This window comes from Piliocolobus tephrosceles, chromosome 8, assembly GCF_002776525.5.
Source record: "Piliocolobus tephrosceles isolate RC106 chromosome 8, ASM277652v3, whole genome shotgun sequence".
Taxonomy (NCBI): Eukaryota; Metazoa; Chordata; class Mammalia; order Primates; family Cercopithecidae; genus Piliocolobus; species Piliocolobus tephrosceles.
In genome coordinates, this window is record NC_045441.1 from 64,255,773 (window position 1) to 64,269,315 (window position 13,543).

General features: G+C 38.0%; 1 protein-coding gene across 2 annotated transcripts in view; it reads right to left on the reverse strand.

Moving 5' to 3' along the window:
* Positions 1-13,543, reverse strand: part of BZW2 (basic leucine zipper and W2 domains 2) — a 59,446-nt gene that overhangs the window by 6,713 nt on the left and 39,190 nt on the right. For both annotated transcript variants that reach the window (XM_023215909.2, XM_023215910.1), the window contains exons 6-10: positions 13,297-13,432; positions 9,444-9,553; positions 4,425-4,595; positions 2,892-3,038; positions 1,754-1,892 (exon numbers count right to left, since the gene is read on the reverse strand). In XM_023215909.2, the coding sequence (XP_023071677.1) occupies positions 1,754-1,892; positions 2,892-3,038; positions 4,425-4,595; positions 9,444-9,553; positions 13,297-13,432 (703 nt within the window). The remainder of the gene's footprint in view (positions 1-1,753; positions 1,893-2,891; positions 3,039-4,424; positions 4,596-9,443; positions 9,554-13,296; positions 13,433-13,543) is intronic.

Below are 13,543 nucleotides of genomic sequence, written 5' to 3' on the forward strand. Positions count from 1 at the left end.
AAACACAGAAGCACAGCAGTGGCACATGGATGGATACCTTTATAAAAAGGTTTTATAATTTCAGGTCATACTGACCCTTAGCATCTGGGGCTGATGAATGAGAAAAAACTCAAAGTAGCCAGTTTTACTACCTGTCAGTAGTTGTTATAAGAAGTCTAAAGGAAAAGGAGGTTGGCATTAGTGGTTAAAATGAGAAATCTATAGGATTTTAATAGTTCATATGCCACCTAGATGCCATTTCCCATAACAAGGGGTTTGCTGATTCTTTGTGATTTCATTGCAATAATAAGATAGGGTGCTCCTGAAGATGAGACTCAAACAATGATGTCTCAGTTAAAAAAAAAAATTTGGTGAGAAACACTGGTTGAGTTATCTTTTAAATGACAAGAAAGCAAACTATGTTCAGGTAACTAGTTTATGAACAGTTTGGTTTTCTGTAGTGGAAAAAATTTACCACCCTCAAAACAGTGAAACCTGTTCCATAAGCCTCTCTGCCAGTTTTACAAATGGAGCCAGCTGTGGCCACGGAAGGTTGGGCTCCACTTCTCATTCTTGGCTGCTGGGTACCATCTATGAGTTGGTAACATGGCTTGAAGGTTTGGTTCTGATGGGTGGATCACTTTGGGTATCATTGGGTGGGGCCTAGTTTTAGGGCACTGCTATCTTATAACTAAATCCAAGAAGACCCAACTCAGATTTGGTTGGAGAAAACACCAATTACTGAACCTCAAGTGGCAATGGGTGGCCATCATATTTTCCTACTATTATAATTGTTGCTGAATACTTTGTGCTCTGAAAAAGTAAAATATCACCCAAACACTTGTGGACAAGATCCATTCATTTGAAGAATCTATGTGGCCAATTAAAATTCATTGTGAAATGCTATTAAGCATTTTTAAAAGAGCCATTATTTATGTACAACTTTTATTTTCCAAATTCCCAAGATATAATTCAAAATAGACAAATTTAGGAACACATTAAAGAGAAAATAAACATTTGGCTGGTTAACTTTTCTGATATCATGATATTTATCAATATAATAACATAAACATGTTATAATGTTCAAAATGTATCATTTCTTAAGTGTTCCTTTTTCTCCTTCACAAAACTATATAAATTTAGGCCCAAAAAATAGCCTAGGACATTTTGGTATGCTGTAGGTATACAGATTGAGATCAGTTAAAACCTTTAGCATTCATTTTTTAGTGCCAGTTGTCATGGCAACCTAATCCTTATAAATACAATGAAAAGACAGTAAATGTGAAAACCTAAAAATAGCCATTCCCTTGGAAAATAGAAGAATGGCTGGGCCAAGTAACTAAAATACAAAGTAAAAAGGCTAATTACTTCAGTAATTTTAAAGTCAGATTTATGGTACCTAAAAGGGTCTGAACATAATATATATAGTGTTTTGATAATCATTGTTATTAGAGCTAATCCTTACAATTCAAAAACAGGCTCAATTTTATATAATTACATTTATTTTCCACCATCCCCAAGAAACAATTACCAGTTCATCTACCAATGAAAAGTGCCCAGGGGCCTAGGCAGGGTTTCCAAGCCAACACATATGTGGCGTGTATGCCTCCTCTCTCTACGTGGTATGGTTGCCTCAATAAAACTTCCACAAATTAGCATCTTGCTGTCCATCTCTAAACAGAGCCCCACGACCTCCTCTGCCTCATTCCCTGCTCTGCCCCTCAAAGAGCTTCAGCAAAACACAGAAGCACAGCAGTGGCACATGGATGGATACCTTTATAAAAGAGAACCACAATCTTCTGAAAGGCTTTCATGAAATGGATGTTGTCGTAGCAGTATTCCTGAACCTTCTGGAGGAGGATCAGCTCTGACTGGCCTTGGGAGCTGAACACGGCCAGCAGGGGAGCATATTGCTAGAACAGAAGTGGAGAGTAAAAGGCATCACTTGCGTGGGAGGTACACAGCTGACACTGCTGGAACCATAACAATAACCTGGAGGGTTGCTTAGAAAAGACTGACTTTAGGATTAATACCTTGTTATCATCATATTGTGTCCAACAGGGTGAGGGGAACAGAACAGTAGGAACAAAGCAGTATGGCAGACCTGTGAGGGAACTGGGAAGAAGATTCACACTTTCTCAATGGCAGAGCCACAGTCCAGTAATACAACGGACATTGTAGAGGATATGACTGCATTTTCACAGTATCTCTTAGACATAGCAGGCATAGCAATTATCTTTAATATAGGCAGATTCTCATGGACTCTTAGTGGGTACAGAGAAAGAATCTTGATGAGGTGCTGGGATAAAAAGCATTCATTTAGAAATATCCTTGACTTTCTGACACTGATGCACAGCCATTGTTTTTCTGAGACTTACTCAATTCAATACTTATCTCTTCTAAAGGGCCTTCCCTGATCAAAGTAACATGGACAGTTTATTCACTGCTATGTTCTCATGAACGGTGGGTGCAAACTTGAAAAAAGTTAGGGAGTATATGTTTAGTCTGAGTCTGGGGTAATTGTAGTTGGAACCCATTTGTCATACTCTCAATTAAGACAAATTTGGGCCAGGGGTGGTGGCTCATGCCTACAATCCCAACACTTAGGGAGGCCGAGGCAGGAGGATAGCTTGAATGCAGGATTTCAGGACCAGCCTGGGCAACATAGCGAAACAACATCTCTATCAAAAAATGAAGAAATTAGCCAGATGTGGTGGCAAGCACCTGTAGTCCCAGCTAGCTGGGAGGCTGAGGAGGGAGGATGACTTGAGTCCAGGAGTTCAAAGTTGCAGTGAGCCCAGACTGTGCCACTGCACTCTAGCCGAGGCAACAGAATGAGACTGTCTCAATAAAAAAAAAAAAAAGCTGCAGTTTGCCCTTGGCTGGGTCAGTTCCTTGCTAAGGGCTGTTACCTTCAGGTGCTTCAGAGCCTGCTCTGCAACAAGTTCTTCCTTCTTGTTCCACTCAACGGCATTCATTATACAGGTCCACAGAAGACCAATCACTGCTGTTTCTGGAAGATCATTCCTCTTCATTTCTTCTTTGACATAAAGCACCACCTACATTTCATGGAAATGGGGTCAGAAAGTAACAGGCAGATGGAGAGCTCCCTCCTCCCCGCTAGCTGCCCAGTGAGTCAACGTTTTGGGGCAGCTAAGAAACAATCTGCTTGGCTTCTCCTTTCCTTGTCTGCATTCTCAGACTGGAAGAGGGAGAAAAAATACAATGATTTGTTCTCAAGCACTTATTTTTAGTACCAAAATTAATAGGCTTAGCTCTGGTCAGGAGCTGCTGGATAATGTGGAGTAAGAGAGGATTTTTGTTTCCTCATAGAGAAACCCCTTGGAGTCTAGTAGAGTAGGGATACTTGGGCCAGTTTGACTTTTTGGAGATTTAAAGAAGGCAATAGAGTTGTGAACTTTTATCTCCATCCCTAAACTTTAAAACCTCTTGATGGATACCATCTTGGGTTTGTACAGGTCCATTCTCCGCAATTTATTCTTCAATCATTACTTTTGATGATCGTTATGCCCCATGGAAAATCATGTACAAATTCTTGCTTGAAGAAATATGACTAAACATACTGCTTTCCTTAATATCATGAGACTTAAGAATATTTGTCATTCCAACACCTCCACCTGCTGGATAGTATCAGTCCTACATTCTCCAGCCTTTAACCATGCAGGGCTTGGAGCATGGAAGGAGGTGCAGGTCAGGCATTTTGGAGCAGATGGAAAAAAAGAAAGGAGGCTTTATATTAATTTTTAGGTTGTTGTGGGAAAGATTTAAAACTTCAAATAGAAAGTTTTCTCCAGATACATTAAAAATAAAAAAAAAAGATATAGTCATAGCTTTGTGAACTATAGCATGTATATACGAACTGTGTATATGCATATTATAAAAAAGATAGCTTTTACATTATAGGGAAACACAGCTATTTCAAGTGTGAGTGGGATTAAACAAGTCACACATCCAACTAGTCTTTTCCCATGATAAGAATTCAAGCTTTTTTCAAATGAAAAGCCTACATATTCATACAGAGTGATGAACAAAAAATCCAGTGTTAATTCCAAACACTAGACAAATGCTTAATCAAGTTAGATAATCTGCAACAAAATTTAAAAACTACCATATAATGGGCTATACTAATAGTGGATAGTCAAATCTATTTGACAGATGAAATATTTTGAAAATCATAGCAGCCTGGTAAAATGTCATTTGTGTGGAAATCACTATTAATTTCTGGACCATCCTAGAGTGTTAACAAAACTTGAGGATTCTAAATCTATACTTTGAAGCTGAGTTAATTTAAGTGGTAGGAATAAGTGGATAAATTTACAGCAATAAGCATAGGGCAGACTTTTTAAGGAAAGCCTTTGCTACACAGCCCATATAATTCCTCTCATTCATGTATATTGCAGTGATGTCTGCCCATGTTCTCCCACCTCCTTGATCGGGCATTCCTGAGAAAGACGCTCCTGGAGCTCCTTCTGCAGTTCCTTCCTGGTGCCCAGGGACTGCTGGACTCGGAGGAAGTCGGAAAGCTCCTTAAGACCTGCGTCAGTGAAGTATTTAGCAAAATGATCCACACTCTGTCTATTAACTGGAAAGAGTTCCTGAAAGAGAAAAAGGGAGACTGTTATACACAAAGCCATTCAAATTTCAGCAAGCATAAAGGAGAAAATCTTCATTTCACTTAGAATATCTCATATTTGGAAGAAAAGAATAAGACTGTTTTACAAAACAACAAATCGCTGGTCTATTTATTGAGCGATTGAGCTAAACATCTTCTGAAATTAGGCAGTTTCACAAAGAAAAAGAAAAAAAAGGTAAGCAATTGAGATAAACTTGGACCCTACTGTGGCAGTATTGAGAGGTGAGGCTTTTAAAGAGCTACTGGATTATAAGGGCTCTGTCCTCATGAATGGATTAATCCATTCATGGATTAATAGGTTATGTTGGGAGGGGACCTGGTGGCTTTAAAAGAGGAGGGGAGACCTGAGCTAGTACACTCAGCCCCCTCGCCGTGTGATACTCTGAGCCTTCGTGGGACACTGCAGAGTCCCCACCAGCAAGAAGGCTCTCACCAGATGCAACCCCTTGATATGGGACTCCATAACTGTAAGAAATAAGTTCCTTTTCTGTATAAATAACCCAGTTTCAGGTGTTCTGTTGTAAGTAATAAAAAAGGTCTAAGACACCTACCATACCAATTCTAGTTTATTACATAATTCTGATGGAAATTTTCAAAAAGAGCAATATACCATAGCTGCTCTCATATTTTCACCTCATTTCCATTTTACCCTACACAGTTTGGCAGAATCTCAGTAACACTTAGTCATGATCTAATCCTGGGTGAGTTCAACACCCATCTATGAAATTAAGATGATTTTCAAAGTTCTCACATTTTTCAGACTGCTGCAGGGTCTAAAAAACATATCCAGGCTTTTGTATTGGTTAGATTTGCATACTATGGCCAATGGCTATGTGGTTCCAGGAAAAGCCTCAGTAGATCTGTAATGTGTTTGTCACCACCTATAGGAACACAGCTGGAGAGCTCCTATGTCAGGATTCAAATTTCAATGTTCTATCATCCTATTAATTTCCCCTGTTGAGTCATATGTTTCAAAATGTCAGAAGAGAGCTGGTGGGAGCAGCTATCAAACATGCATTCATAATAAAGCAAACATTTTATACCACACTGAAACTGCATCACTGATATTTCCTCTACCACTCCACATCTTCCAAATCTCCAGGGCAGGGAACTAATGTATTTTTATTGAGTTTCTTCTATGAATCAAAATGTACTGGCACTTTCCTCATAACAACTGTGTAAAGCAGACATTTTTTCTAGATGATAAACTAAGTTTCAACAAGGTTAAGCAGCTTGACCCAATTTATGCTGCCAAAAATATTTAAGAACAGAGCTGTGTGCCCCAAAGTCAATACTTATTCCATTACTCTGTGCTAGCACTCAATATTCTATTTAGGAAGAATGTGACTGCAAAGTTTGATTTAAAGTTATGTTCATATCACTCACACATATCACTTATGAACTACATTCCAAATTCTTATGAATAGTATAGAATACATTGAAAATTATTATTCAGATTAAGTTGAGGGGAAGCCAGTCAAAACCATACCGTGTCATTTTTTGACTTGGAACATGGTTTGTATTTTTTAGAGAAACTCTACCGTGGTACAAATCTCTATCATCTCATCCCTAGATTAAGGTCTCCCTGCTTTTGCTCTTGCTCCTGAGTCTATTCCCAAAGTGACAGCAAGAGTGATCCTGTTGAGACTCAAAATCACATTACACACCATTCTGCAGAGAATTTCCAAAAGCTTTCTATCTCATTTGGAATACAAGCCAAAGCCCTAGATGATACAGGCCTTGCTACATCTCTGAGCTTATCTAAACTTTCACTCTTACCTGCTCTCCCCTTGCTGTCCCCAACATGGGCCTTCCCATTCCCCATTCCCTTTGCCTGGAATGCTCTATGTGGAGATACTTGAACAGTTCGCTCCACACCTCCCTCAAGTCTTTACACAAATGTCATCTTATCACAGACAGCCTTCCACCACTGAATATCACAGCCCACATTTGGAAGCTCTTTAACTCTTTCCTACTTAATTTTGTTTTGAGATGGAGTCTTGCTCTGTCATCCAGGCTGGAGTGAAGTGGCGTGATCTTAGCTCACTGCAACCTCCACCTCCTGGGTTCAAGCAATTCTCCTGCCTCCCGAGGAACTGGGATTACAGGTGTGCACCATCACGCCCAACTAATTTTTTGTATTTTCAGTAGAGATAAGGTTTTACCATGTTGGTCAGGCTGGTCTTGAACTCCTGATTTCAAGTGATCCACCTGCCTCTGCCTCCTAAAGTGCTGGGATTATAGGTGTGAGCCACCACACTGGGCCCCTCCTTAATTTTTACCTTTATTATAATACATGTTTTTTGGGTTTTAGTTTATGGCCCACTCTCCTGAAACAGAATATAAGCTTCATGAAGGAAAGGGTCTGTTCATTTGGTTCTTTTCAATCTCCCCAGCTCTTGGAAGTTTCCGGCATATAATATAATCAATATATACTTATTGAATAAATAAAGGAAGAGAGCAATATCTTTAATTTCTTAATCACCACTTGCTTTGTCAGTAATAAGAGTGTTTTTTCCCATTCCCTCTCCTCTCTGAGTTGCTATAAATTGTTCTTTCTTCTGTGTTATAATAGTGGGTGATAGCTAAAGTCTGGTAATATACTAATTTTCCTAAAATGTAGTAGTTCAAAGTTAAAGAGAATTTTGTTGTATATGTTCATGAAACAAAATTTCCTCCTAAAGAGTGGAACTGACTCACTAGTTCTTCATTCTCTTATTGATTCAACAAATATCAGGCAGGCATAGTGCAGAGGTAACTACCCTGTTCTCACCCAGTTTATGTGTTTCTCGCAGAAACCACCACCTATGTTCCATGTATACACACAAACACAAACAAACCTAGTAAAAACAGGTAGATGGCATGTGTTTCCAAAAAGAAAATGAATTTTGTAAATGAAGCCACCTAATTAAGCTAACTGGGCTATAATTGTGAATATCTTTAAGAAAATTACTGCTTTAAGAAATAACCAGATAGCTTGTATCTTTTTTCCCAATCATCCACCTCCTCTACTTCAAGAGTATTAAGAGAACCCCCTCCTTGCTATGTCTATCTGCAGAGGTGGAGAAGCAGCCTATTAGTGGACTGGATTTTCCCAGTCTATTGCCAGGCATGGCAGCATCCATAGGTGAGTTTTTAAGATACCTGAGAGGTTCAGTTCAGTCTCTGTGTTCTGGTACTCTGCCATGAAGACAGAATGGGAGCTGCTCCCTCAGCCTGTGCCTGAATGAAAAGGCATAGCCAAGATAGAGCTAACCTATAGACAACCCACAGCCTCATGGACAAGAAATATGTTCCCTTTGTATGAACCTCCACCTTCCTCAGCAACCTATTCACTTATCTTCTGTGACTTTTGCTTCTGTTTACAGGGATTTGCCCTAAGTCCACTAGAAAGTAGGTTTCAACAAGGGCAGGCAACTTTTCTATCCTGTTCTCTCCTGGCTCTGCAGCTTGTTGTACCATGCCCAGCACAGGGTAGGCATTCAGTAAACATATGAGGAATGAAAATTATTATGAGCTAGAACCTAGACTTTTACCATAATGTAAAAACTTTAAACACACAAATCTATTTAAGGTAAACTTCAAGAAACAAAGTATTCTTAAGTGATTTAAATTGCAAGTATTTACATTTAAAATTACTTTCATGTGTCCTTAAGGAAGAGCGATAGCCTTAGAATTATCTCATGGGATTGGACTCTTGGACACTGAAACACATTGGAAGAGAACAACAGAGAAAAGGCCAGGTGAAAAGAAGATGGCAGGGATGTGTCTTATTTTTACACCTTATCCTAGAACTGTAAAAGCAATTCCACCCAGAGAAATCTTGGCATTTCATAGCTGCTGCATCAAGAAGAAAGAAATTGTAGGGAGCACATAGAAAATAATAATAAAATGAGATATTGTGTGGCAAAAAAAAAAAAAAAAGAAATTATAAGAACAAAACATTTTTCTGGATTTTCTTAGAAAAACACAAAGATGGAGAAATAAAAATATAATCAAGCAACTGTGACACAATTAACTTGTTTACTTTCTGCAACAGCTTAAGTATTTCCAAGGAAATCTTGTTTAAACTTTTATTTTTTTAGCAAACTATTTAACACACATTTGAGATGAGCACAGTCTGACTGCTACTCAAGATAGAGATCACAAGTATTTGATTAAGTGAGATTGATGAAATTTTTATCATATTAAAACCTTAAAATGTCTAGAAGGTTATGACTATAGGCTGGGTGCGGTGGCTCATGCCTGTAATCCCAGCACTTTGGGAGGCTGAGGTGGGCAGATCACTTGAGGTCAGGAGTTTGAGACTAACCTGGCCAACATGGTGAAACCCCGTCTCTACTAAAAAAATCCCCAAATTCGCTGGGTGTGGTGGAGAGCGCCTGTAATCCCACCTACTCAGGACACTGAGGCAGGAGAATCATTTGAACCCAGGAGGCAGAGGTTGTAGTGAGCGAGATTGTGCCACTGCACTCCAGCCTGGGTGACAGAGCCAGACTCTGTCTCCAAAAAAAAAAAGTTATGGCTATAAAAGAAAGTCTTAATTCTGATAAATATTAATACTATGTCAACAAACTTACAAATTTGGAAGTCTATATTCCTCACAATTCTTTAATTTTATTGTGCCATTTGGTGACAAAATAAAGATTAAAATGAAATCAGTTTCTACTAACAATTACACAGAAATAAAAGGAACAGTGCTCCAAGTCAACATAGATCCAGGGATATTACTCATATACTACATTGCAGGCATTGCTTAAGCTCCAAGAAAGGCATCATACATACAACCCTTTAACCAGAAAACACTTACAAGCAGCCTCTTGTCTAAGTTGGCTTTTCTCAAAGACGAGGTAACAGAGTTGGCATCTTTTTCTGCCATCCATGCTTTGAAAAGCTTGACAGCAAATGAGGCCGCAATGCCTGTTCAAAAACAAAAGAGAATTTCATTCCTTTTATGAGCAAAACCAATTGTGATGGTGTGCAAAGCACCCAGGTGTCCTGAAATGGGTAAATAACTAAAAGACTAAATTTGGTACAAAGGAAGAGTCAATAGACCTCTAGGCAAATTCTCCTCTTCTTATTACGCAAAATAGAACATTTTCAGGAAAAGGAAAATAAATTAAAATATTTTTCAAATTTGGACTCTTTGAATCCAACCTGGTCTAACTGTAAGTTATTTTACCTTGGTCAAAAACATATTTAACACCCAGTATCTTCGGTGTTATTGCCTTTATTTCACCCTCTGGTTCATATGTATTTCATGTTTATAACAGTGATCTTGAGGCACAAGAAAATTAGGAGACACAAAACTGTAATGTCACCTTTATCAAGTAATTTGCTAATAAAGGATGCCAGTACAAGAACACTGATAGTGATAGATATAGTAAGTACTGCTATGAATAGATGAACATACATCATTTACCTTAGTTTTACTTTTTATAAAAAGCGTTTTATTTATTTATTTATTTCTATTTTTTTGGGGGGGGGGGATAGAGTCTCACTCTGTTGCCCAGGCTGGAGCACAGTGGCATGACCTCAGCTCACTGCAATCTTCACCTCCTGGCGTCAAGTGATTCTCCTGCCTCAGCCTCTCAAGTAGCTGGGATTACAGGCATGCACCACCAAACCCAGCTAGTTACTGTATTTTTAGTAGAGACAGGGTTTTGCCACGTTGGGCAGGGTAGTCCTGAACCCTTGACCTCAGGTGATCCACCTGCGCTGGCCTCCCAAATTGCTGGGATTACAGGAATGAGGCATTGCGCCCAGCTATAAAAAGCATTTTAAAATATTCTTGAGTTAAGCTATAAAAATATCAAGGCTGTTTCAAGTTAAACTTTTCTGGATTTAAAAAAAAATCGTTATTAAGCTAGTTATGTTAAATCAGGAAACCATTCAATCACATGTCCACATTTACATTACCACTTAATTCCAAATAGAAATAATCAGATAACAAGAAGACAGTTCTATGAACACTTCAAATTTCTAAATTTATGTTGTGGTTATTTAATGAGGAGTTAAGATGTAGTTGAAACATTTAACTGATTTTTCTAAACTAAAGGTTCTACTATTGTTATGAGCTAATGATAATGTAGCCTAAGCAGCCTCTATTCTCTACCTCTTTCCTAAAAGAGGTCCCATTTTATCCAGTCCAAGTGACTACTCATTAGCCTAAGTTCTGGTACCACCTCTTTCTGATGATTAATTCAGTGACCTCGCTTAAGCTCATCTGCCCAAGGCACCCCCCTGGCAATTGCTACTGGACCTATACTGGTCATGCAGTCTGTGTCAGCCAATCAGCTGAAGGAAAGATAAATTATCCTGTGTTCAGGAGAAGTGTTCTTTCACTGAACTGGAACCAGGAAGAATATGCCATAACTGTATCAGCAGACATCTTATAACAAGAGGGGGCAGCATCCTTGGGATGAAGTTAATGTTATGAATGATAACAGGAGAAAAATACTTAAGTCCTGAATGATATTGCTGTTCAGCCTGAGGTCTGTCCTAATTTTCCATTTATTGTTACATAAGAAATACATGTCCTTATATACCAATTTGACCCAGGTCTTTCAGTAACTGGAAAGTCAAAGCATTTAATTCGTCTATTATTCATATAGACACCAACTAAACCTGATTTTCTTCCCTTGAATAAGCAGAGAAACTAATTAAAAAAAAAATGGCCATGACAACAAAACATGCATTACATCTTAACTGAAAGTTCATGTTAAACAACTTGTTAAGATGAATTTTTAGCATTATCATTAGCTCATACAACCAATATAAAATTTAATATAAATTAATACTAGGCTGTAATCTGTATTGTAAGTAAAGAAAAACTATGCTTGAAACTAGGAGCCGAAAATTGAGATTTAACTTTCTTTATAGTTACTCCTCTACTGAGTAGGATAATCCCATCTCCCTTGCTCATGTATTGGATGAGTTGGGGAAAATGATTAATTTCTTAACCATTTTTGTTATTTCTTTTTTTTTTTTTTATCTTAGATAGTCTTTCTCTGTTGCCCAGGCTGTAGTAAGATGATGTGATCATAGCTCACCGTAGCCTCAAACTCCTGGGCTCAAGTAATCCTCTTGCCTTAGTCTCCTGAGCAGCTGGGATTGCACGGTGTGTCACACACCTGGCTAGTTTTTAATTTTTTTTTTTTTTTTAAGAGTAGAGAGTCTTGCTATGTTTCCCAGACTGGTCTCAAACTCCTGGCCTCAAGCAACTTTCTTACCTCAGCTTCCCAAAGTGTTAGGGTTTCAGGCATGAGTTACTATACCCAGCCATTTTTTCAATGCTTTTCCAATTAGGAAGCATGAGTTTAAACCTCTAGTTTGTAAAAGATGGTAGGGTTTAAGGAAAAGCCATATAACAGAGGCACTATACTACTTCCATAGCAAAGTTATTTTTCTCCTCACCACCCCCCAAACATTTTACTATAATAATTTCCAGACATACAGAAAAGTTGAACAAACTGAACAATGACCACTCACATGCCCACCATCTAGTTTCTATAACTAATATTTTGCCGTATTTGCTTTATGACATATCTATCCATCTAATAATGTAATTTTTGGATATATTACAAAGGAAGTTACAGACATCACTTAGGTTTTTAAAATAACTAGAAAGGCAATTATTTTCTGTTATGTTGGCTAGGATAATTTAAAATAATTAATGGTTAACATTTATATACTATGTTGATTTTCTGTGTGCAAAATGGCTAATAGCAAAAATAAGATGTGTTGTACTGTGAATTTTCTTCAGGGAAATACTTTAAAATGTCATAATACTAATAACATCCAACAATTACAGAGTCTGAATTGTCATAAATCTGAGTGATTTTAAGCTAAAAACTAGAGTCTTTGAATAAGACCAACTGACTCTCAATTTACTATTCTTTTCTTAGCTACAAGAAAACTATAACCCCTTTCACTACAGGCATGAATGAGGCTAGGACTTCATATACGTAGGAGGAAAACTTTTTAAGTTCTCAGAAGAAACAGATGTTCGCACAAAAGCTCTTTTAATTTATTTTTAAGGAAAAATAACTGTTTTGTGTTGCATTGTAATTTGACTATCATTATCCTCCTACAAGTAAACAGCCCACTTTTGTTTTATTCTATAACCATCATGGTATGCATGCCTATCCAACTCTTAATGCCTTAAAATTAAAATAAGACTCCTTCTATTGCAGCAGACTTAAAACTGTTTTCTAAAATTGAGATAATGAGTATCTTAAAAAGTGCAATCAAAATGAGTATCTGAGCATCAGTTTCTCTAGACCTTGAGAGGGGAACAGTTTTTGTTCTTACAATAGGGGTGAGAGTTAAAGGCTGCCATTTTGTATCGAAGGGCAAAAAGGTTACCAAATCGATTTCAGGGTATTTGACCTAGGCATCAAGTCTTCCATGAGATTTTAATATGCTACTAGTCTTTCTTAATATGTCTTTGTACAGGTGTGCATTTCCTTCAAATTTCCTACAATTAACATGTCCACTCCTTTTATTATTTGAAAGGCAATATACACACATACACAGATATTCTTTTATGTGAAGAATGAGTAGTAGAGGACACCAAAAGGAGCAACTGGCATTTTTATAACTATCTGTGGGTTTATTTTTCTTTTGTTGTCTGACAGGCGAGAAAACAGGAGCCTCATTACCTTCTTTGACTAAGCTGTCGGTGAAGAGACTGGTGAGGATGGTGGCGGGCAGGGTGCCGTTGCCCAGCAGAATCCCTGACAGCATCGCCAACTTTGTCTGCTCTGTTTCGGAAAAGGCTTTAAGGAAGAGGAGAAGCTGTGGGTCAAAAAAAAAAAAAAAAAAAAAAAAGAAAAAGAAAAGAAAAAAAAAGGAACCATGTCTATGAAGCAAAGGACTGAAGTGGGAAGATAAACAGTGTGAACATCC